General features: G+C 44.1%; 1 protein-coding gene across 22 annotated transcripts in view; it reads left to right on the top strand.

Annotated features, from left to right (window-relative positions):
- LOC133147275 (tRNA (cytosine(38)-C(5))-methyltransferase-like) overlaps positions 1-26296 on the top strand; it is a 127771-nt gene that overhangs the window by 5240 nt on the left and 96235 nt on the right. For 19 of the 22 annotated variants that reach the window (XR_009711613.1, XR_009711617.1, XR_009711615.1 and 16 more), the window contains 5 exons: positions 3662-3771; positions 3855-3931; positions 12476-12547; positions 12836-12901; positions 18186-18335. Coding sequence is in view for 15 of the 22 variants with exons in the window: in XM_061271273.1 (XP_061127257.1) it covers positions 3662-3771; positions 3855-3931; positions 12476-12547; positions 12836-12901; positions 18186-18335 (475 nt within the window). In the remaining 7 variants the exon portion in view is untranslated. The remainder of the gene's footprint in view (positions 1-3661; positions 3772-3854; positions 3932-12475; positions 12548-12835; positions 12902-18185; positions 18336-26296) is intronic. The other 3 variants (XM_061271268.1, XM_061271274.1, XM_061271271.1) reach the window with 2 other exon arrangements.

The raw sequence follows: 26296 nt of genomic DNA on the forward strand, positions 1-26296 counted from the left end.
GGGCTTCACATAGACAAAAAATTGACAATTATTCTCAAAGCATCCCCTGATCGTAAGCTCCCAAAAGGGCAAGGAAAAACTCAAAAAAACCCTACCAGGGGAAAATGAGAAAACCTTCAGGATCACCAGGCTGCAATGGATGCAGAGAGGGGACATAAAGTACATAATATGAAAATCAATGAAATAGTGGATGTCTAAGTCAAAGCGAAGAGCTGCCGGAGGTGCTCTCGATTGTCCTGGCAGTGTCTTCGAGGAGGGTAAGATGCAGTTCCCTGATCCTGAATTGGTCCACGAGAATCCAGATAGCCGCTGTCAGCTTGGGTGCCACCTAAACACCTCCCCAGCCGGTGGGGGGAGGGGGGATGGGGAGAGAGAGCAAAGACAAACTCCAGCCGAATCGACCACTACAGGTTAATTAAAGGCCATATCATAGAAATGTGTCTTTAAACGTGTCTTAAATGTTTCTAGTGAGGTAGCAGTTCTAATATCCATTGGTAGGGCATTCCAAAGCTCTGGAGCCCGAATAGAAAATGTTCTAGACCTTGCAGACATTTTCTTGGCCCTCGGTGTCACTAAAAGACTAGCGTTTTGCGAACGAAGGTTACGAGACGGAACATAAGGAACAACTAGGTTGACGACATATGAAGGCACTAAGCCAGTGGTTCTTAACCTTTTTCCTTGTTCGCACCCATTCAATTCACCAACCAGTTCTTGCACCCCTAACCCTAAATAATTATTATAATAATTATTGGTTTACTTTACAGCTATTAGGCTTAATTTGCATTATCCCTAATGCCAATTAACACAATTACTTTTTGATTTCCAGAATTTTTCACTTTTTTCGGTTACCCAACCATTATCCCTGAAAAATTGTAAATTTCTCCCAGGGTATCCTCCCACCCCCTAGGAAGCATTCTCGCACCCCTAGGGTGCGGTTAAGAATCACTGCACTAAGCCATGCAGTGATTTATAGGTTAATAGAAGAACATTGAAGTCACATCTTAAATGGACCGGGAGCCAATGTAAGTTGGCTAATATGGGGTAATGTGATCAAAATTTCTTGTCCGCGAGAGCAGCCTTGCAGCAGCATTTTGTACTAACTGTAGACTTTTGTTGCGGGACATAGGAAGACCAGAGAATAATTCATTACAGTAGTCCAGGCGGGACGTGATGAGCACATGTATAATAGTTTCCGCATCACCGGTAGAGAGGATTGGAGGAATCTTAGCAATAACCTCCAGATACTGTCTGCATACTCTTGCCACATGAAACCGGGCATTGTAGTGGATCAGGAGGAACCCAGGACCTACTGCACCAGTGTAGGGTTTGACCATGGGTGCAAGGATTTCATCCCGATACCTAATGGCAGTCAAACTGCAGTTCTCTAGCCTGTAGAGGTCTGTTTGTCCCTCCATGGAAATGCCCCCCCAGACCATCACTGACCCACCACCAAACCGGTCATGCTGAATGATGTTGCAGGCAGCACAGCGCTTTCCTTGGCTTCTCCAGATCCTTTCTTGTCTATCACATGTGATTGTCCTGGGAGACACATCAAATCTTCTTGCAACAGCACGCATGGATGTGCCATCCTGGTGGAGTTGGACAATCTGCGCAATTTCAGGAGGTTTAAGAAATCGCCTCATGCTCCCAGTCGTGATAATGACACTAGCTATAGCCAACACTTGTGGAAAAACTGTTAAAAAAGATCAAGAGGAGGAAATTGCCTCCACCTGCAAAAGCAGTCCTGTTTTGGGGACCATTTCGTTGTTGCCCCTCTAGTGCACCTGTTGTTAAGTTCATCAACTGAAACTGATTAACAACCCCCTCTGCCACGTACCTGACCAAAACCTTATCAGAAAAGTCTAATTGAATTCATGCCATACCCTGATAAAAAACTGTTCCTTTAATTTTTTTGAGCGGTGTATGTCATATATTATCATTATATTCCATGTATCTAAGTGTGGAAAATCTTTCCAGTATATGACAGTTTGACCTTGTGCTCATGACTTGGGAGTGTGTGGCTGGGTAAGGAACACATGATTGGAGTCATGAGTAGTGTCAAACAATAAACTCCTTGGTTTGGTAGTCATGAGTAGATCATGATGGTTGAAGTCGACAAACATCTTGGTTAACGTAAAGTCATGAGTGCGCCATGAGAGTTCTATCAAAATCTCAATATCTGTCAGAAAATTCTTTTTTTTTTTTCTTGAAAACGTTCAGCTTTAGGAGTCAAAATGGATTTGTGTGTGGAGCAGTTCAGACTGAAATGCGTCCTGTAAATCTACCGTTTTTTTCCATGTATAATGCGCCCCCATGTAAAATACGCACCCTAAAAATGGCATGTCAATGCTGGAAAAAAGCCTGTACCCATGTATTTTACGCACCCAAATTCTTATTTTTTATTTTTTTTAAGTCTCAATGATCGTCACACACGCATCTGGGTGTAGTGAAATTTGTCCTCTGCATTTGACCCATCCCTGTGTGATTTTGATCCATCCCCTGGGGGAGAGGGGAGCAGTGAGCAGAAGCTCTGCTGCGCTCGGGAATCATTTGGTGATCTAACCCCCCAATTCCAACCCTTAATGCTGAGTGCCAAGCAGGGAGGCAATGGGTCCCATTTTTATAGTCTTTGGTATGGTCTTAACTAGGCTGGATGTATTTTTTTTTTGTTGGCGTTGATTTCTCCGACTGCCCGTAATGGCACCACCGCGATCAGTTAGGTTAAAGTGCGGACATGTGAAAAAGGCGTGCGGACATGTGAAAAAGGCGGCTCTGTATGGGAGAGAATTTGAAGAGGAATAAAAACACCCTTGGAAACCAAAACTTGCCCCTCGTCGTGACTCGGAGCCGCAACAAATGTTTCGGTTTTGTGTAGGGTACATTGTGACAGCAAAAGAGCAGGTGATCGAGCAAGCGTCTGATACGAGAGCATTGCGCTCGTATGGAGCGTGTTTGAAGTGAACAGCAGAGACGAAAGGAACAAGGCAAAGTGTTGTGAAATAAAATATTACCTGTAATACGCATTTTGTTATTTGCTGATTGTATTAAACTATCACATTCACTGTCAGTCAAGAAGAGGACTATTCGCATCGGATCCATAGTGCGCATGCACAGTGATACTGCCTCCGTATGACGTCCAGTCCGCGATGGAGATTAAAAAACAAACAATATTTGACAATAACACAGGTTTCTGTTCCTGTCTTTGGTAATGTCACCCTGTCTTTTTGTTCCACGTCTTTGTCAGTCAGTCCTGTTGTTGGTTTTGTTAGAGAGTTATGATAGTTTACCAAGTCTGTGTTTTGAGTTCCTCCAATGAACCCTGGTCCAAGCTGCACTTGGTCGCCCTGCTCCTTTCCACACTCCATCCGTGACAAGATTTTCTTCAAAAATTGTTGTACCATGATTTTCTTCAAAAAATAAATAAAAATTGTACCCATGTATAATGCGCACCCCAGATTTTAGGACAATAAATTAGTTAAATTTTGCGCATTACACATGGGAAAACGGTAATTGTATGTGCTTTGTGATTGTTCAGACTACACAAGAGCCATCCGTTTTCAAAGTGGATGGGCTAAAAATTTTATTTTTGCTGGCTGTCTAAAATCAGTCTAAGAGACACATGTGTATATAATATTTTGAGAGATATGTTTTATTTCTCTAGAGTCTGGAATATCTGGCCAAGTAGTGGCAGCCATTGACATAAACACAACTGCAAATCAGGTCTACAGGCACAATTTCCCGGGCACCCCACTCTGGAACAGAACCATTGAGGTAGGTAGCACTCAAATTATTAGAAAGTTAGGTCTGAAATATAATTATTTTCACATGAGCCCTTCTTTACTTTTCTTTCTTAGGGCATATTACTTGATGAGTTTAAAAATTTGCAGTTTGACATGATTTTGATGAGTCCTCCTTGTCAACCTTTTACCAGGTATGCCCTGATCTACTTATTTAATTCTAACAGCACAAAACCTTTAAAATACCGTCTTTCTGTATTATGGGCCTATCTATCAGGAATGAGAACGTTCCGCGGATCCGCGGATGTCTGTTTCTTTTTCCGTCAAAAGTATTATTTTCGTGAATTGTGTAAATCTGTTGAGAAAATGTTGTTAATATATGGGGGGGGGGGGTGTAGGGAAGCGGCCGGCCAGCTGGCCGGGCAACATTAGCCTCGGTGACTCCACTTGTAAACTGAACTTGCGCGGAGAATTAAGTGTTTTTACACCGCCACAATGTGAATTTGCGATTGTGTTTTCATCACTTATTTAGTTAGATAGCTCTAACCTCGGTTTTCGACCACAATCCGTTCCAGAAGGCGGTTCGAGAAGTGCATCGGTCGAGTTCCGAATCTATGTTTCCCATTACAAATAATGGAAAAAAAATTAATCTGTTCCAAGACTAAAATAAATGCCTTTTTTTAAGCATTTTTTCATTTGCGCATTTTTGTCCGATCACGCAACTGCAGCGCACCGCCGAACGCGCGACCGTAGCAGGCCGCCGACCGCGCAACTGCACCGCGTTGGTCGCATTATTGTGACAGAGCCGTCGCTGAAATATAGAAAAACAAGTCCTGATGTACTTTCCAAAATTTAAGTGGACCTCAGTGCGCGGGGAGCTTAATTTGGTCCAATCGCGCAACCGCAGCGCGCCAGGCGCTCACTGTCTCATTGCTTTAAGAGCGTCTTTGTGTTTTAGGATGGCTTTACTGCTCCCACTTGCTTTTTTTGTAGGCATGATTAGGGGTTAATACAGGGGTGGGCAAACTACGGCCCGCGGGCCACATCCGGCCCACGGGACCGTTTAATCCGGCCCGCCAACCCTGAACAAATTGTATTATTAAACATTTTTTTTGGTCGTATTGCCTGCAATGACTGCGCCTGTGCATTTACTACCGGAAGCCGTGTCAGAAAGCTCGGTGCACACTCACAAGTGCGTGTACGTACTCAGTAGTACGGACATGGCGCACTCGCGCTCTATTTGTATCAGTCCCGAATTTAGAGCGTGGGCTGTGACGACTGCATTCTTGTAATTCGCGCGCTGAGCTTTCAGATGCAGTTTTGCGCTAAAGCCACCCACAAACCTTCCCCTGGAATCCTTCCATTAAAACGAGTCGCCCAAGGAAAAGCAAGGTGGACACAGTGCCGAGCGTTCAAAAGAGAGTGGCCAATTTGGCTCGACGTACGCGACGTGACGTTCAGCCACATGAACGTCAACATCAACCCGTCGCAGATCGAGGTAACCGGACCAACACCTCGGATCTCTCTTAAGAATTGCGACAACAAATTTTACTCCAGACTATGACGCACTAGCAAAAAAGGGAGACCAACAACACTGCTCCCACTGAAAATGAAGGGGAGGCGCTCAAGTTTGTTGTAAAAAAAATGCATTTTGAATATGATTTGTACACATGGCAGGGATTGAAACTAGCGACCATTCTCATTTTCAAACAATGCAGGATGCTCAAGGACATTGATGCACCACCTGTTTGCGACTAATCTAAACCTGTAAAGTTCTTAAGGCTTACTTTAAGGAAGTGTTTCCCGTTTCCTCACCTCTGTTACCAGGTGTTTGCGAGTTAAAATTCTGCTCTGATTTTCAGATACCCCTCACCGTGTTGCCGTTTTGATTACTTTATTTGGGTGTATGCTTTCACCGATTCTTCAAGATGATATATTTGGTCAGAATGTTTGCCGTTTGATGTGATCTCGTAAGATAAACATCTTTCATTAATCTGACCAGCAGGCACTGAAGTGATGGAGACTGTTATTCATAATAACAGTGCCGTATTTTATGAGAATCACTGATAGCGTTTTTTTAGTGAATTACTATTATTATTTTTTTAATGCTGTTAATAAATGCATTTATTTTCAAAAAACCTGTTTGGAATATCCATGGTTTACTACCTACTAAAGGCCAAAATCTTTTATGCAATGACCTTTACAGGTCGCTTATATTACGTCACACAAACACTACGTCCATCTGCTCCTGGTTCGGCCCTCCGGTCCAAATTTAGAACCCAGTTCGGCCCGCGAATCAAAAAGTTTGCCCACCCCTGGGTTAATACAATTGTCAGGTTTAATTCGCTGACTGAATAACTATTAAGAGAAGAGCAACAGCAAACAAACCACAAGTGAGACGGAATATTAATTCTTTTCTGGCGAGGAGTGCAGTACAGATCGCTTCACAACAATCTCACTACACTAATTATCTGTATGCACTCCTGCTCTTTTTATTTGGATTTGCCCTACCCACAAAAATGAGAAAAGCCCTCTAAAAGGGGAGGAGGGAAGCACGTGGGCTTTGTCTCGTAAGAAGAAAAATCACAAGGTGTTACATACTGATATGGAACAGTGTGAGAAAGAGTACTAGTGATCAGCAACCATTCTTTGTGTCTGATGAATTCAGGAAACATGAGTGATCAGCGATCATTCTCTGTGTCTGTGATGAAATCAGGAAACATGAGTGATCAGCGATCATTCTTTGTGTCGGTGATGAAATCAGGAAACATGAGTGATCAGCAATCATTCTTTGTTGAAAAGGAACTGTCTTGGTAGATGTCATCATTTTGCTGAGTTGTCTGACCCAGCTGTAATCTCTCTTTCTTCTGTGGTACAGCAAGGCCAAACAGCAAGCATATATTGCAGTAATATTGCGGTAATATTGCGGTAAAGCATCGACTAGAGAACGCATGATAACATATATATACATTTTCCTAACAACAATCCTCAAAGTAACGAAAATACAATAAAGAACGGAGTCAGTCGCAAGTCGCAGTCTAGGGTCCTTTCAGCTCATCTTGCGAGGTTCAACCTACAAATTTTGTTCGACAACCGAAGCAAAAAATTCTCAAATTTTTCGTTTGAATTGGAGACAATCAGCCTGTGGCATTGCTGAGGTGTTATGGATGCCCAGGATGCTTCAATAGCGGTCTTTAGCTCATTTGCATTGTTGGGTCTGGTGTCTTTCAGCTTCTTCTGCACAATACCCCACAAATTTTATATGGGGTTCAGGTCAGGGGAATTGGCAGGCCAATCGAGGACAGTAATGCCATAGTCAATACACCATTTACTGGTGGTTTTGGCACTGGGCAGGTGCCAGATCATGCTGGAAAATGAAATCATCATCTCCATATCGCTTTTCAGCAGACAGAAGCATGTAGTGCTCTAAAATCTGCATTTACTCTGGACTTGATTAAACACAGTGGACCAACACCAGCAGCTGACATGGCTCCCCAAACAATAGCTTACTGTGGGAACTTCAAACTGGATCCAAGCAACTTGGATTTTGCTCCTCTCCAGCCTTTCTCCAGACTCTGGACCACTCTGCAACTGTCCAGTGTTTCTTTTCCATAGTCCAAGTCAGACGCTTCAGAAGTGGCTTGACCATGGGAATACGGCTATTGTAGGCCATTTCCCGGACACGTCTGTGTCAGTGGCTTTTGATACCTGGACTTCAGCTTCGGTCCACTGTTTTTGAAGCTCCCCCAAATTCTGGAAGAGACTCTTCACAATGCTGTTAAGGCTGCGGTTATCTTTCTTGGTTGTGCAGCGTTTCATGCCACATTTCCCCCTTCCAACAGACTTTTTGTGGATGTGCTTTGAAACTGCACTCTGTGGACAGCTTGCTCTTTGAGAAATTCCTTTTTGTGTCTTACTCTCCTGATGGAGGGTGTCAATGATGGTCCTCTGGACAGCAGTCAGATCAGCAGTCTTCCCCATACTTGTCATTTAGTTTACTGAACCAAGCTGAGTGTTTTTCAAGGCTCAGGAAACCCTTGCAGGTGTTTCGAGTTAATTAGACCATTCAAGTGATTAGTTGAATACCCTACTAGTATACTTTTACATGATATTCTAATATTTTGAGATAGGATATTTGAGTTTTCTTAAACTGTATGCCATAATCAACAATATTAAAATAATGAAAGGCTTGCAATATTTCAGTTGATTTGTAATGAATCAAGAATGTATGACATTTTTGATTTTTAAATTGCAATACAGAAAATTATCACAATATTCCAATTTTCTGAGATAGTCCTGTATATATCAACATCGGATATATATCATCGCCCATGAACGCTGGCTACCTTTCAGTGTTTTTTCACATTTGCCATTCTCATCCTTGTAATATGACAATTACAATCTTTCTGGCTGTGCAAAATGTGTATGCGTGAGGAAGGGATGGGTTGATGTTCACGTGTGCCCATGGGTATGATGTGGCTCTTTGCTCTTTGTCTGGTTGGCCACTTCTGGTCAAGAAATACACCATGTTGGTCTTAAATCTAGATGCATAATGGTCTTAAGAGGTCTTAGAAAGGTCTTAAATTCCACATACTCAAACCTAAAAGAATCCTGCGTTTGTAAATTTCCATCTTTAGAAGGTAGGTTTATTTTATTTTTCAAGTTCTTTATCGCGTTCTGCGTGAGGTGTGTTCAATAACTTCTCACACAGTCGGAAAACATTAATTGCACCAGAAAGTAATGACGAGTGAAGCATACAACAATTTGTTCGCTTGACTTTTTCTGTCTTCTCTGGGATATTTTTAGCAAGTGGAGAAAATCAGAGCAGGTTCTCCCTTCCTAAGCAAAGCTCGGAGGTCAAGAATAAAGTGAGATTTATGTTTTGTTATAAAGGTTTGAAAAAGCAAAAAGAAATCTTTTGTTTTCTGTGTTTTACACAGTCATAAGGCGAAAAGTGTGACTTTGAGATAGTCCAGTATGCAGTATTTGCATTTACCGTAATTTCACTTTTTCACATTTCAGTTCTCACTAGGAAGCATATTAGTATAGTGTAGTATAGTGTAACAAACCAGGCAGGGCAACCAAGTGCAGCACGAATTACGTTTATACAGTGGGGCAAAAGAGCCCCAAAACATCAGAGGAGATCTGCATGAAGGAATGGGCCAAAATACCAATAACAGTGTGTGGACATCCTTGTGTGTTCAATAACTTCTCACACAGTCGGAAAACATTAATTGCACCAGAAAGTAATGACGAGTGAAGCATACAACAATTTGTTCGCTTGACTTTTTCTGTCTTCTCTGGGATATTTTTAGCAAGTGTAGAAAATCAGAGTAGGTTCTCCCTTCCTAGGCAAAGCTCGGAGGTCAAGAATAAAGTAAGATTTATGTTTTGTTATAAAGGTTTGAAAAAGCAAAAATAAATCTTTTGTTTTCTGTGTTTTACACAGTCATAAGGCGAAAAGTGTGACTTTGAGATAGTCCAGTATGCAGTATTTGCATTTACCATAATTTCACTTTTTCACATTTCAGTTCTCACTAGGAAGCATATTAGTATAGTGTAGTATAGTGTAACAAACCAGGCAGGGCAACCAAGTGCAGCACGAATTACGTTTATACAGTGGGGCAAAAGAGCCCCAAAACATCAGAGGAGATCTGCATGAAGGAATGGGCCAAAATACCAATAACAGTGTGTGGACATCCTTGTGAAGACTTACATAAAACGTATGACCTCTTGTCGTTACCAACAAAGGGTATATAACAAATTATTAATATGAACTTTTGTTATTGACCAAATACCTTTTTCCACCATCATTTGCAAATACCGTAATTTTCGGACTATAAATCGCTCCGGAGTACAAGTCGCATCAGCCATAAAATGCCCAAAAAAGTGAAAAAAAAACATATATAAGTCGCTCCGGAGTATAAGTGCCATTTTGGGGGGCAATTTATTCAACAAAATCCAACACCAAGAACAGTCATGAACGAGCAACAACAGGCTAAACGATAGGTATGCTAACGTGACATAAACACAAATGAAGAGCTGAGAACGGCCCTGACGTAACTTTCAGAGTTATTTAAAAAAAACTATTACATAAATAACACGTTTATAAAACCATCTGTGTCACTCTAATTCATTAAATCTATCGATCGTCCTTTGTCAACAATGCGTGCGCGCCGTTGACGGCGCTTGCACTTCAAAATATTCCACAGGCCCATATAACGATATATAAATTAGAAATCAAATAACTATTATAGAAGCAATAATATTATCAAACCATCTGTGCACTCTAAATCATTAAATCCATCGATCAAATTCCTCGTCCTTTGTCAACAACGCCGCGCGTGAACCCTCAGCGAGCTTGCGTGGTGGTGGTAGAGAGGCAAAGCAAGCTTGTGGTCGAAGACAGGCAGAAGGCGTACGCGTGTCAAAGCAGACAAACTGGCCAGGCGTACAGTGCTACACAGCGTATAAGAGCAGGGACGGGTGGCAGGGCTGCATGTGTCAAGGCATATGAATCAGCCAGGAATCAGGTGGGAGGCGTACCCGTGTCAAAGCAGACAAACCGACGTACTCTGCTACCTAAAGAATAAGAGCAGGCGTGCGTGTGTGTGTCAAGGCAGATGAACCAGCCAGGCCTACACAGTGGCTCCGGCAAACGGGACTCAAGTGGCAGACGCGTGTCAAGGCAGACGGACCGGTGTGCACTGCTTGGCGCACGACGTCTATATATACATGGCGTAATCAGCGAGTAACACAGGGCAGGTGGCGGCGATCAGTACTGATTAGTACACACAGTTAGGTGTGCAGTCTAGCGCAAAGAGCCCGTTAGACGGCCAGCATGTGAAGACCGGAGCAGAGACGTGACAAAGCTCCGCACGAAGGAAATTGCACTTGGCGATGAGTGCCAATCGCGCAGGGCGTGCCTCTGAGCAATGTGCGTCACTGCGGACGTCACTGAGAACAAGGGCATGAGACCGGAGGCCGGCCATGTGTGAGGGAACAGCTCCAACTGGTGCAGAAGGAGTTTGGGACGTAACATTGTCACGTGTTTGTTCTTTTATTTACTGTTAAGGTAGAATACATGCACAGAACAGTGTGGGGATGGTTATTAAGGGAATGGGAAAGGTTTATATAGCGTAAAGGTATTGGGGTGGGTTTACAAAGCCTTAATATTGTGCATAGGACCACAGTGCAACAGGAGATTCATGCGCAACAGTGACTCACTTTGGTTTTGCGATTCATGATCTTTCCTAGGTTAGTGTAGTCACTACACTGTAGTGTGTTAATCCTTAAGGTGGACACTTAACTTGACAAGGTAAACCACACTTCAAGTTAACATGCAATACACACATGTCCTCTAGCGGCCAACAAGAAACACTACGTGTTGGAAATTCCAATACGGTGGTGTTCAAATTTCTAAATAATACATTGGCTATACAGTTTCTGCTTTGCGAATTTTCATTTTTTTGCGGTTGTTTCTGGAACGCATCTCCCACGACAAAATGAGGGATCACTGTAACTACACATGAAGTGTCTTTCTGTGGAGTTGGGTCGACTTGCATAATTTGTCACATTACATTTTCCTAACTATAATGTGACAAAGCAATAATGGCCCAGTTTTAAGGGTGTATTAAGGGTGTATCTTTCAATTTTAACTCCCTTCAACACATTTGTGATGTGAGCAGGAATTTCTTCAACGACTAAATCAGGGGTCCCCAAACTTTTTCCTTTGAGGGCCACATAACCTTTCCCTTCTCTGATGGGGGGCCGGTGTCAGTTTGTAACAGAAAAAGTGTGACGATCGTAGGGGAGCGTAAAAAATTTATTGTTTTCCAGAAAGCCACACATAACCAAATAACGGTTATTTCATAACCCTTTCCAGGCTCTTTACAGAAAAAAAGTCAGGAAACAAATAATAACACTATTAATGAAATAAATAATAACTAAATAACCCTCTCTGAGTTCTTCACAGAAAAAACAGGAAATAAATAATAACTAAATAACTCTCTCTGGGTTCTTCATAGAAAAAAAAGCCATGGAACATTAACTTTCTGTTGTGCCATGCACAGTCTTAACAGATAAAAGTTCAGCTCAGTTGTCAGAGCAGAACCTCTCTGACACATATGAGCAGTCTCTTAAAGTTCTTGTGTTCCTTTCTTATAATCCTTTTGTAGGTTCCAGTAGGCTTGTAGACACCGCTGTCTTTTTTGTTGAAGTTTGATAGTGCGTCATAGTCTGGAGTAAAATTTGTTGGGGCAATTCTTAGGCGAGATCCGAGGTGTTGGTCCGTTTACCTCGATCTGTGACGGGTAGATGTTGACGTTAATGTGGCTGAAACTGCATCTGAAAGCTCAGCGCGCGAATTACAAGAATGCTGTCGTCACAGCCCACACTCTAAATTCGGGACTGATACAAATAGAGCGCGAGTGCGCCATGTCCGTACACGCACTTGTGAGTGTGCACCGAGCTTTCTGGCACGCCTTCCGGTAGTAAATGCGCAGGCGAGCGCTTCCTCATCTACTGGGGAAACGCAGTCATTGCAGGCAAAATGACCAAAAAAAAAAAGTTTAATACAATTTGTTCAGGGTTGGCGGGCCGGAGTAAACGGTCCCGTGGGCCGTATCCGGCCCGCGGGCCGTAGTTTGGTGACCCCTGGACTAAATGAAGGTGTTAATCACGGTCATCAGGTCACAATAAAATGTTTAGATTTTATGAATTTGTATCTATCTTTGTAGGTTGGGACGCCAACGTGGTATTGCTGACCCTAGAACAAAGAGCTTTCTCTACATTCTTAATCTTCTGCCAAGGTATTTGTTCCTCTGTTTTTTTGTACTTACATGTATTGTCAGTACAGGTAGTGTGCAGTAGTCTATGAAAAAGGAAAACTATCGTCAGTGTGTAGAAATATGCCATATTACTAAAATTACACATTTGAAATATTTTTTGGCGGGGGCAGGGTTAAGTACTGTTTGAACTGCTTAGTTATTAAAATGATATTGCTCAGTTGTTTAAATATTGCGGAGTTTTCTTGACTTCTGCTTATCACAAGTTATCATGTCGGTGTCTTTATTGTATGTGTATGTCACCGTGGAAAGGCTGAGTCCGCTTCCCCGCTTTATCCTGCTCGAGAATGTCAAAGGTTTTGAGAGCTCCTCAGTCAGGTAATATTTTTATATTCTTATCAGGGATGAACCTCAAAATTGATTATTGATCCACTGTATCTGTTTATTCCTTGGGGTGGCCCTGGATAAGCGTCCAGTGACCGCTGTTCGATTCCCTTCCCTATATATACACCCTAAATGAGAAATAAATGAGTAACTATATACACACAGGGTCCTAGGTTTATGACGTTGATCCATTCCTACGCGACGACGTAAACCGAATTTCGATGTAAGTCGGAACAGTAATAAATTGAAACAGTACAGCAACAAGATACATTCCTTACCTTTATTCCTGTGGTTGGCTTGCACACCAGAAAGAGATGACACAACAGACCAAAATGGTGTATACCATGTGAGTGGGTAACGCCGTCTTCCTCGGTCTACAGCCTCTCTCGTGGATTATTCTTCCGCCGCGGGCGTTAGGAATCTTACGACGCTAGGTCGAAAAAAGGCTTTAAATATACGAGACGTGTGTCGTAAAAACGAAACACTGTAACTCGAGTCCGTCGTAATCCGAGGACCCCCTGTATATGGATATACAGTGCTGGCCAAAGGCATATGTACCTGCAATTCTGTCAGATAATGCTCAATATCTTCCAGAAGATTATTGGAATTACAAATGATTTGGTGATTTGGCTGGAGGGGCAGGCAGCATCAAGAAGAGGGATGCCTCCCACCCGGTTAGCCCGAGTGACGATGGATTTTGAGTGAGTCACATCATCAATGCACTTCGTGATGTAGGAGGAAACAGAGTCAGTATACTCCTCAATGTCTGTCCGATCGTCGCAAGTGGCAGCCCTCCTAAACATGTCCCAGTCAGTAGTGCCAAAGCAGTCTCGAAGTGCATCAGAGGCACCCTCAGACCACACCCGTACCCGCTTGCGAACCGGTCTGGATGCTCTCACCATTTGTCTGTATGCGGGCAAAAGCATAACAGTGATATGGTCAGAAAATCCAAGATGGGGGCGGCTTTGAAGGCTCCTTTATGCGAACAGTAGACCAGGTCTAGGAAGCTGTCGCCATGTGTCGGAAAATTAACATGCTGGTGAAGCCTCGGAAAAACAGACTTCAGCTTAGCATGATTAAAATCCCCAGCGAAGATGGTGAAACCGTCATGGTGCGCTGTCTGTTGTTCACTGACAGCCTGGTACAGTTCACTAAGAGCCGCGATCCTGTCGCCTTCGATGTGGGAAGGCGGGATGTAAACCGCGACCAGCAGAATCGCGGTAAATTCCCTTGGCAGGTAAAAAGGACGGCACTTAATGATCACAAACTCCACCAGTGGCGAGCAGTGCTTGCATACCACTACAGAATCCCGGCACCATTCGTCACGGATGTAGACGCGTACCCCACCTCCTCGAGATTTTCCCCCTTGTACAATGGCCCGGTCCGCCCGATAGCACGCTAGCCGCTCCAGATGTACAGCAGAGTCCGGAATGTTGACGGTCAACCAAGTCTCAGTGAACACGAGCACACAGCAGTTACGCACTGTCCGGTTTGAAGATCTCAGCAGGCGAATGTAATCCATTTTGTTGTCCAGCGATCGAACATTCGCCAGAAGAATGGAAGGCACGGCCGGGCGAGCTGGGTTGACCGCCAGCCTGGCCCGGACGCCCCCGTGCTTGCCCCTCTTCAGCCTCCTCGCACACCGCTTCCTACGCTTCCTAACCGGGGGAGGAATAGCAGACAAGTCCGGCGACGCTTCAGGACGTAGCAGTCCGAGCTCCTTTAATGTCCCCGCATCAAAGTCCGGAACTCCACAAAACTCGCTTTCGCCGATGTCGAGCAGAACCTGCCTGCTGCACTTGTAGCACGACTCAGTACAACGAGTCCACAATTCTAGTGTAAGCAGTGTTTAATGGGGCTAGAACAGATTTTGGAGCATTATGATAGACAACGTCACAATAGTCAGTTGGGTAGCAAATGTTTTCCTAACTTTTAAGGTTTAACAGTGCCAGGAGTGGTAAAGAGTACTGAGACCAAAGTTTACTTTATGAAGTATATTGTCAATGTGCGAGTTGAATGAAAGGTCAAACGATCAGGGGTTGGCAACCCGCGGCTCCAGAGCTGCATGCGGCTTTTTAGCACTCCCCTAGCGGCTCCCTGGAGCTTTTCCAAAAATGCGTGAAAATATAAAAAGATGTTATTTTGTTGTTATTTTTTAAATATGGTTTTTAGATCCTAATCATGACACAAACATTCTTATGCTTTAAAAATGTATGTACCGTATTTTCCGCACTATTAGTTGCACTGAAAAACTTAAAATTTACTCAAAAAGCAGTGTGCCTTATAAGGAAGAGCGGTTTCTTTGTGTGTTTTGACATGGGAAGAGATTGACAATAAAGCTGACTTTGACTTTGACTTATATATTAAAGATTAAAAGATTAAAGTCCCAATGATCGTCACACACACCTGGGTGTGGTGAAATTTGTCCTCTGCATTTAACCCATCCCCGTGTGATTTTAATCCTTCCCCTGGGGGAGAGGGGAGCAGTGAGCAGCAGCGGTGCTGCGCTCGGGAATCAGTTGGTGATCTAACCCCCCAAATCCAACCCTTAATGCTGAGTGCCAAGCAGGGAGGCAATGGGTCCCATTTTTATAGTCTTTGGTATGACCCGGCCGGGGTTTAAACCCACAACCTTCCAATCTCAGGGCGGACACTCTACCACTAGGCCACTGAGCTGGATATGGATCAATTGATGAATTTGTTGATCCATACTGGTTGTACACAGCGCTCTGCCAAAATGTTTCAGTACGTTTTAGTACGACTAGTAAATTACAAGGTCGCATCGCTTCCCAGCATTACGGCAACCGTGGTCAGGGGGCGTCACTGAATAGCTGTTGTATCCGCGTGGCTATTTAATTTCAAAATAGGCTGTTCCGTTAATGTTTTCGGGTACGTTTATGGAGCAATATCCAACGGAATCATAAATAAGCAACACCAATGTGTTAAATCAGTCTTTAGTCGATTCCGATCACTTTTATGGGAGAGAGTTTGAGAAACGTGATTGTTTACAGGGAGCTGCCTTGACACTTTGCTGAGGCTCATGGGAGTCTGCGTCTCTGCGAGCTGAGGGTCATGGGAGTGTACGGGTGGCTAATACTATAATGATAGCTGCTATACGCATGAGGCTATTTCATTTCGAAATAGGCTGCTCCATATTAATTTTTCGAGTAAATTTACGGATCGATATGGAAGGGAAACATAAGTAAGCAGTACCAATGTGTTAGATCGAACTTAAGTGGGTTCCGATCACTTTTATAGGAGTGTTTGAGAAACACGATTGTTTATTGAGGGCTCATTGGTTATTGGCTAGTGGATGCATAATGCAACCCTAATCAACCTCAGTTTGTTGCATTATAGCTTTTATTTTATTTGCCTTTTAATCCATTGCGCCTTATGGAGCGAAAAATACGGTAGTTGTAAATATTTTAAAAATACAAAATCTCAGAATGGCACCAAATAGTAAAATTGCGTCCTAGCCTGTGAGAAAGCACAGACGAGTTGAAAACAAACAGGTGTGTGAGTGATGGGCCATGGATTCAAAAGGCAAATAGAAAAAGACTGCTGATGAGAACAGAGGGTTTAAGAAAGAATGGACTGAACTACAGTAATACCTCGCTACATCAACACAACGCCCTGTGTGCAAGCACACACACACACACTATCTTCATCTAGATCAGTGCTTCTCAATTATTTTCTGTTACGCCCCCCCTAGCAAGAAGAAAACTATTCGCGCCCCCCACTCCCCACCGTGACTATCCATCTCTGCATAACATTTTATCCTTATTAACATTAAAGAAAAAAAGAAAGACATATGGTCAAACTTACAAAGAATAACTTTATCAAATCGCTTATCGGCGTGATCGGGGTGTAACGTATTTAAGTGACGCGCCAATTTATTTGGCTTCATGCTGTCCACTGCGAGCATTTTTAGACACAGCAGACACACCGGTCTTTCCTCTTCAACTGTACTCACAGTGAAGCCAAGCGCTAAATACGCTTCGTCGTATTTCCTCGTCTTAGCTTTCGGCTGACTTTCTTTTGTTTCAGTATCTTTGTTTCTCTCCGCTTTTCTTTTCATCCCTGTTAAAAACTTTTTCATGTTGGTGGTTGTTATGTTGAATAACGGAGGCTATAGACGGGACGCAGTCGGAGCTTTCTGTTGACTCAACACTGCTAACCAAGGCAAACCTGTTGTCTTGTAAGTCGTAAAATGTTGCACTGTCGCAAACGTGACAGAAGTAACAATGAGAGCGCCACTGCCGCCTACTGTAGTAGATGCGCAATTACACTTTATTCTAGTACTGCCAAAAAAAAAGCCTGTTCCCTAGGGTCACACGCCCCCCCCCCCCCCCCCCCAGGTATAGCACCGCGCCCCCCAAGGCGCCCACTATTTGAGAAGCACTGATCTAGATCATTACCATCATCATCTAGATCAATGGTTCCCAATTTTTTGCAGGCTGGCGCCCCCTTGGCTCCCCAGTGAATTCCTAGCGCCCCCCCCCGACACATATGGAAACAAACACCTCTTTCTTGATATTTGGTATGCTGCAATTTGAAAAGAGAAAGGTTAAACACAAATGTGTATTTCACAAATAAAACCCAATTTAGTAAACCAATTTATTTTTTAGCACTTTTAACTGTTTCAGCAACATAGAATGGTAAATAAACATTCCACCAGTAACCTTCATTGTCTCACACTTAATATTAATGGGATGGATGTGCTTGGTGCAGGGACATAAGCTTCTCAACATCAGGCTGGAACTCACTAAGAAGAAGTCGTAGATCCCCGCGGTCAGTAATTTTCAGTCGGTTTCTTTGCTTGGAAAGAAGCAAGGCGACTGCACTGAAGCCCCGTTCTACTAAATATGATGTTGGGAAGGCAATAAAGTACATCTTGACCTTGTTCCTTGACCTTGTTCCTTGACCGGACCCTGATGCGTCGTCCACTGACTCGTCCTGCTGCACGTGTTGTGTACAAATCGTCAAACAAACGTTCAAACTTCTGACTTCGGACTGCCGCCCCCCTACTGCCCCTTTCTTCCTCACCGCCCCCCCAGATCTTTCCACCGCCCCCAGGGCAACTTTGGGAACCACTGCTCTAAATGATTAAATCCATAGATCAAATTCCACGTCTTTTGTCAACAACGCCGCGCGTGCGCCCTGATGTCAGCCTCGTCGTTATTCCACAGATCTAGTATATAATTAGATTGTAGCGTTAACAAAGTACAAGGAAAGACGTGGGTTTGGTAAACGGCTCTTTAACAAAACAAACTTCCAGGTGTGTGGCGGCGTGGACTTCCAGCCAAGGAGGTGGAAGAGAGATCCATAGAATAAGACCGGGAGTGCGTCAAAGCCATGACCGAGCCCCATCCACCGTCCCCGGACAGCCACCCGGCCGAGCGCCGGCCCTCGACTTCCATCCACGGAGGTGAAAGAGAGCTCCGTAGAGTAGGACCGGGCGTGCGTAAAAGCCATGTCCGAGCCCCATCCACCGTCCCCGGACAGCCACCCGGCCGAGCGCCGGCCCCCGACTTCTATCCACGGAGGTGAAAGAGAGCTCCCTAGAGAAGGACCGGGCGTGCGTAAAAGCCATAATAGTTTTTCAAACCTTCTGTGTCACTCCAAATCCTTAAATCCTTCAAACTCTTCGTCCTCCGTGTCACTTAGAAACAAAGCCGCTAATGATGCCGGTAGTACGTGGGGCCCTTCGTCATCCCGTGATCAATCTTTGTCCTTTTTATAAACAACCGCCGCGCCACACCGCGTCGCGCTGCCAAGAAAGCCGCAAGTGATACATTGAAAAGTTGAAAAAATAACTCAAGCTCAAGCATAGCAAGAGCTGGGACAGCAAGCGTTTGGTCCTCTGATAAGGCGACTTTTCCGCCAGTAACATATCCAGACATTTACAACTATTTGATAGATTGTTCAAGTCCATGTACCAAGGAAGACCTCAGAGCCTACAAGAGTTTGCAACGATATCGCTACCTGACTGCTGGTTATGTCCGTTCCGTTGAGTTACAGCCAGTGGAGCGAAACGGAGAAGATGCCAGCCATGGCAGTACATAATATAGTCATAATATATAATAATTGTAGATATGTGAACAATTTAATTATTAGAAACTAGCAATTGGATGAACATACTGTAATGAAGCTGTGTAATTATGCATTCCTTAGGTCATGGCCGAGTAGCAGCAAGAAAAAGGGAATATCTGAGCAATAATAATAAACTTTATTACGGGCTCTTTGCTCACAGGGTAAAAAACAAACATCACATATATTAAAATAAAAAAAAAGTACATTTCAAATGTTATGAGAGGCACTCATGCCAGCGTCCTCTGATGGTGGATGTGTACCTTTATAACACTACATCCAGTATGTCTCACAGATGAATGTTGACGTCAATCAAACAAACATACGTACTTCCCACAAAGTGATCTGAGCAGATGCAAGAATGGATAGTTGACTTCCAAAGCTTGGAGCTGTTGCGGCCATGTTCCGCCTTATGAAGCGCCACCACCGAGCTATCCTTTCTGGTCTGGTCCGCAGGGAACCGATACAGCTTCTTGGTATCGCTTTTTTGGAAGCGATAGGCACGTCCTATGGCACAACAACTCTTCACCATGGTCAAAGTTGCACCGTAACAACTCTGCCATGATTTGCCACCGATAAAATGCTAAAAAAAATGCCCCAGTACATGTATCGCTCAAGCTCAATTCAGCCTTGGCCCTATTAGCGTCCGCCGCTTTTTGCCACCCAAACAAACCGTCAGCCGGTCTGTGACTTCACGTGCATATCCCCTATAATAAGAATTCTAAAAACATATTTACAGTATGTACACTTGTACCTTGTTATAAAAAAGTTGTTATAATAATAAGAGTTCTAAAATCATATTTACAGCATGTACGTATATATTTCAGCTACATCCAAACACACGCACGCACACACATCATATTTATATTTAGATTATTGATACGTTATTTCCTGTCATCTATACCAGGGGTCCCCAACTCACGGACCGGTACCGGGCCGTGGATCACTTGGTACCGGGCCGCCAAGCCGCACAGAAAAAAAATATATACACTACCGTTCAAAGGTTCGGGGTCACAAAATTGTTTGAGTGACCCCCAAACTTTTGAACGGTAGTGTATATATTTATTTAGATAATTAATTATTTATAGATTATATATATAATATTCTGTGAAATAGCCTCGCGCGTATAGCAGCTATCGTTATAGCATTAGCCAGCCGCAATTTCCCATGAGCCTCAGCTCGCAATCTCCCATGAGCCTCAGCAAAGTGTAAACAATCGCGTTGCTCAAATGATCTCCTATAAAATGATCGGAACTGACTAAAGTTCGATCTAACGCAAGTTTCTTTGGAAAGGGAAAAAAACCCAATGAGGAGACGAAAGAAGAAGAGGTTCTAAGAATCGGAAAGCTGAATTTAAAGGAAAATTTCTGGAGTCCTACTTAAAATATGGATTTATCGCCACACGTGATCAAGCCCACTCCGCATAATATGTGGCGACAGGCTAGCTAACGAGCCAATGAAGCCTTCAAAACTGCTTCGGCATATGGAGACCAAGCATCCGGCATTAAAAGACAAACCTTAACCACTTCGGCTGTCATTTTCTTCGATTACGCCAAGATGATAAGGCTCAGTGCTCCCCCTAATTCAACGTAATAGTGAGTTTTATTTTTATGTCGTTTATACTTGTTTTTATGCCAGTCGTATCATTTTAGTTCATCGTATTTATATATTTATTATAAATGTATTACCGGTTTTTTCCATGTATAATGCGCCCCATGTATAATACGCACCCTAAAAATGGCATGTCGATGCTGGAAAAAAAAACTGTACCCATGTATAATACGCACCCAAATTTTGACTTTTTATTTTATTTAAAGTCCCAATGATCGTCACACACGCATCTGGGTGTGGTGAAATTTGTCCTCTGCATTTGTCCCATCCCCGTGTGATTTTGATCCATCCCTTGGGGGAGAGGGGAGCAGTGAGCAGCACCGGCGCCGCGCTCTGGAATCTTTTGGTGATCTAACCCCCCAATTCCAAACCTTAATGCTGAGTGCGAAGCAGGGAGGCAATGGGTCCCATTTTTATAGTCTTTGGTATGACCCGGCCAGAAAAAAGATCATCTTTGGGAACAACCGGATGTTATTCTGCTGGTCAGTGTCACTGCGCATGCAGTAGCAAACTCGATAGCGAAGAAATATGTGAGACTCTCAACGGGATCACCAATATTTGAGTGATGTTCCAGTTATTTATCACAATTAGTTTACCAAGTCTGTGTTCCTCCAATAAACCCTGGTCCAAGCTGCACTTGGTCGCCCCGCTCCTTTCCACACTCCATCCGTGACAAGATTTTCTTCAAAAATTGACTGCGTACCATGATTTTCTTCTTCTTAAAAAAAAAAAAAAATGTACCCATGTATAGTGCGCACGCTAGATTTTAGGACAATAAATTAGTTAAATTTTGCGCATTATACATGGGAAAAAACGGTAATAGAGAACACTTTTTGTCCGATCGCCAAGGGTCACTGAAATGGGTGATATGTATATTTTCCTTATGTAGTATGCAATACCTGCATCTCACTGCTGTTCTGAACACTAGAACAGCGGCTGTTTTGATCTACCTCTAACAGCGGGGTGCATCACTTGACGCTCCATCGATGCGACACGTTACCGTCGCACATCACATGTTGCTCACGTCATGTTACCACAATTGTCTTGTTTGCGCGCACGCCCCGATAACGTAATTGTGTGAGGATATTGTAGCGGAGTGACAACGCTATTGTATCATAGCTTATGGAGAAAAACAATTTAAAAGGGACATTCGACGTGCTGTCAAATCAGTCATATTTAAAGTTGCGCAATGACGTCGCATGCGGTCACGGAGGAAAACATAAGTTTTGGGGGGACTTTTTAGCAGCATGGGCGATAATTAGAGGTATCAATGTTTTTTATTTGTCATCGCTAACAGCACCGGCTGCTAAACCGGTGCTGTTAGCGATGCATTCCTTAGGTCATGGATCTAAGTAAAACAAATTTTACTCCAGGCTATGACGCACTAGCAAAAAAGGGAGACCAACAACACTGTTCCCACTAATATAATAATAATATATTATTAGAATATGGCCGATAATTAGAATAAATACGGTAACTCTGCACTTCACCCTGGACCAGCATCGCAAACCAGGGAGCCAGCCCCCACTACAGAGCATGGCGGGGAGCTCGCCCCAACAGCTCCTTCGGAGGTCACAAGCAATTGCACCGATGTCTGCAGTGGCGATCACAGCAACAGATCATGCTCTAAAATCTGCCTTGTCAAGATCTACCCTCTCAACCATCGTGAGAAAGCGACAAAGGTCTAAGCAGTCATCGATGAACACAGCAGCAGATCCTTGGCTCGGTCCGAGTTCTTCAACACCTTCAATGTCCAAGGACCCCCTTCTCCATACTCTCTCCGCACATGCTCTGGAGTGACAGAAACCATGTGGAGAAGAGCTCCGGGGTACCAAATTGAATCCATGGACGGCAAAGTTAGGCTTCTCCTACCAAGTCTTGTAGAATGCAACAACATCCCAAACAACAGATCTGAGATACCAACTCCGAATGCTGCATCCAACCACCCTCACCTGAAATCAATCGCTCATCTCATCCCAGAACTTGAACAGAGCGCCCCATAATGCTTCTCCTTGGGCGAGACATCATCACGGCCCATAAAGTCTGCAAGCAGGTGAACGGTCTAAGACAGGGGTGGGCAAACTTTAATCCGGCCCGCCAACCCTGAATAAATTGTATTATTAAAAAAAATTTTGGGTCGTATTGCCTGCAATGACTGCGTTTCCCCAGTAGATGTTGAACCGCTCGCCTGCGCATTTACTACCGGAAGCCGTGTCAGAAAGCTCTGTGCACACTCACAAGTGCGTGTACGTACTCAGTAGTACGGAAATGGCGCACTCGCGCTCTATTTGTATCAGTCCCGAATTTATAGCGTGGGCTGTGATGACAGCATTCTTGTAATTCGCGCGCTGAGCTTTCAGATGCAGTTTTGCGCTGAAGCCACCCACAAACCTTCCCCCTGGAATCCTTCCATTAAAATGAGTCGCCCAAGGAAAAGCAAGGTGGACACAGTGCCGAGTGTTTAAAAGAGAGTGGCCAATTTGGCTCGACGTACGCGACGTGACATTCAGCCACATGAACGTCAACATCAACCCGTCACAGATCGAGGTAAACGCACCAACACCTCGGATCTCTCCTAAGAATTGCCACAACAAATTTTACTCCAGGCTATGACGCACTAGCAAAAAAGGGAGACCAACAACACTGTTCCCACTGAAAATGAAGGGGAGGCATTTTGAATATGATTTGTACACATAGCAGGGATTGAAACTAGCGACCATTCTCATTCTCAAACAATGCAGGATGCTCAAGGACATTGATGCACCACCTGTTTGCGACTAATCTTAACCTGTAAAGTTCTTACTTTAAGGAAGTGTTTCCCGTTTCCTCACCTCTGTTACCAGGTGTTTGCGAGTTAAAATGCTGCTCTGATTTTCAGATACCCCTCACCGTGTTGCCGTTTTGGTTACTGTTTTTGGGTGTATGCTTTCACCGATTCTTCAAGATGATATATTTGGTCAGAATGTTTGCCGTTTGATGTGATCTCATAAGATAAACATCTTTCATTAATCTGACCTGCAGGGACTGAAGTGATGGAGACTGTTATTCATAATAACAGTGTCGTATTTTATGAGAATCACTGATAACGTTTTTTTAGTGAATTATTATTATTTTTTTAATGCTGTTAATAAATGCATTTGTTTTCAAAAAAAACTTGTTTGGAATATCAATGCTTTACTACCTACTAAAGGCCAAAATCTCTTATGCAATTACCTTTACAGGTCGCTTATATTACTTCACACAAACACTACGTCCATCTGCTCCTGGTTCGGCCCTCCGGTCCAAATTTAGAACCCATTTCGGCCCGCGAGTCAAAAGGTTTGCCCACCCCTGGTCTAAGAGATGCTCCACTCGCCCAGAAACTCGACCTTGGATGGGTGATCGTCGGAAATGTGTGTTTGGGAGGGGTTCACAAGCCTGACACCATAAACACCCTGTATACCAGGACTACAGAGCAGAAAGGCCCCTCCATCTTCTAACCCTGCCCGAACGTCCTTCAGGTGAAAGAGAGGTCCAAGGCACCGATCATCCTAAGCTACAGTCGACAGAGAAACATACCTGCAACAGAGAAACCGAGCAGCTGGGTTTTACAGTGTTTCAACAAACAAATAATAATAAGGTGGCTCCCTCCATGGACGACCTCTCGTTCCTGAACATCATGGAAAGGAAACCAGCGATGAAACAGCATTTCCTCACCTTCATGGAGAAGGTCTTTCGGAACAAACACGCAGAAGTGGCCCCTTCTCTGAAGGAGGACGAAGAGCAGTGGCAGCACTTGTCTATAGAACTGAATCCTGCTGATATCGCCATGAGGTCCGTTACTGTTGCACGTCTCTCAGACTCCAGCTGGCTGTATGGACCTGCGTTTCTGAAGCAGCCCCTTAAGGTCTAGCCTGAAGAAGTCTCCTTCGAACTGGTGAGTCCTTTATCAGATCCAGACATCCGTCCCCTAGTGTTGACTATGAGCACAACCATGTCGAGCAAACAACTCTGGTCTCAGCGCTTCTCCAAGTTTTTAAGTTGGACATCGTTGACCCACGCCATGGCTTGCCTGGCCCATGTTGCTCGTTGTTTCAAGAAGAATTCTACAACCAAAGCCAGTGGCTGCAAAGGTTGGCATCACTGCCACCCAACAATCTCAATCGACAAACTCTCTCAGTCTAAAATAGGGGTGTCCAAACTACGGCCCGCGGGCCAACTGCGGAAGTAATTCCATTCTCCTTTCGGCTGCTCCCGTTAGGCGTTGTCACAGCAGATAAATCGTTTCCAACTCATTCTATCCTCTGTATCTCCCTCTGACACACAAACCACCTGCATGTCCTCCCGCACCTCATCCATAAATTTCCTCTTAGGCCTCCCTCTTGCCTGATGGCTCCATCTTCAGCATCCTTCTCCCTTTCTATGCCGGGTGCTTCCTCAGCACATGTCAAAACCATCTCAATCTTGCCTCTCTGACTTTGTCCCCAAACCGTCCCACCTGAGCTGTCCCTTTATATGTTCACTCCTAATCATGTCCATCCCCGTCACTACCTCTATGCCACCTCCAGCTCTGCCACATGTTTTTTTGTTAGTGCCACTGTCTCTAGGCCATACAACATGGCGCGTCGCACTACTGCCTTATAGACTTTTCCCTTCACTTTTGCATATATTCTCTGGTCACAAATCACTCCAGCCATCATTTTCCACCCACTCCACTCTCCCTGCACTCCCTTTTTCATCTCTCTGCCACACTCACCATTACTTTAGACAGTTGACGCCAATAATTCACTTATCTACTGTCACCTAACTCTCCATTCCACCACGCTCCCTCTCATTCGCACTCATGTACTCAGTCTTGCTCCTCTGCAGGGCATTTCTCCATCTCTCCAGGCTGGACTAAACTTGCTCATAAACCTGTACACAAAGTCGTCAATTCACCTCAACTTTAATTCTCCTGCATTGCTGAATTTTCTCATCTCCAAAATCTGGGTACGCATTGCTTAAAGCAGGCAAGTTCAAAGTCCGGCCCGCGGGCCAAATCCAGTCCCCGGTCAGATTTCATACGGCTCGCAGCTTCGGTCTTACAATGTATTTTTTATGGCCCGCCTGTACTGTCAAACTGAGTAAAAAAAATCATGAAACTTGAAACTGTAATTCCTCCTTTTACCAAAAGTTTGCAGCACCACTTAAATAATATCAGTCTGCATCCATGCCGCAAACCCCTCTCCGCTCATTTCTGCCATGGCGACTATTAGAGATGCACCGATCCGATATCTGGATCGGATATCGGCCCCGATATCAACAAAATAGATGGATCGGGTATCGGGAAATACAGCCGATCTGTGAGCCGATACTTTCCTTAATCTATTGGGACGCGGGCTACGTCATACGGCAGCAGCACGTGTGCCGCATGCCACGAGAGTTTTCTAAACAAACGCAAACATGGAGCGAACGTTCGCTTCTCTTCCCCGGGTTGCTAAGCGGACGTCAAACCCTGCGCGTTCGCTTCTCTTCGGGTTGCGAATGGGACGTCAAAGGCTGCGCGTTCGCTTCTCTCCCGAATGGGGGGGGGGGGGGGCATAGGCTAATCGGATGTCAAACGCTGCGTGTTCGCTTCTCTTCCGGGGGGGTGTTAATGGGACGTCAAACGCTTTGTGTGGCGGGCTCCATCTGTAATGTTTCTCTATACCATGAGAAATAACTTGACAA

This window comes from Syngnathus typhle, unplaced genomic scaffold, assembly GCF_033458585.1.
Source record: "Syngnathus typhle isolate RoL2023-S1 ecotype Sweden unplaced genomic scaffold, RoL_Styp_1.0 HiC_scaffold_39, whole genome shotgun sequence".
Taxonomy (NCBI): Eukaryota; Metazoa; Chordata; class Actinopteri; order Syngnathiformes; family Syngnathidae; genus Syngnathus; species Syngnathus typhle.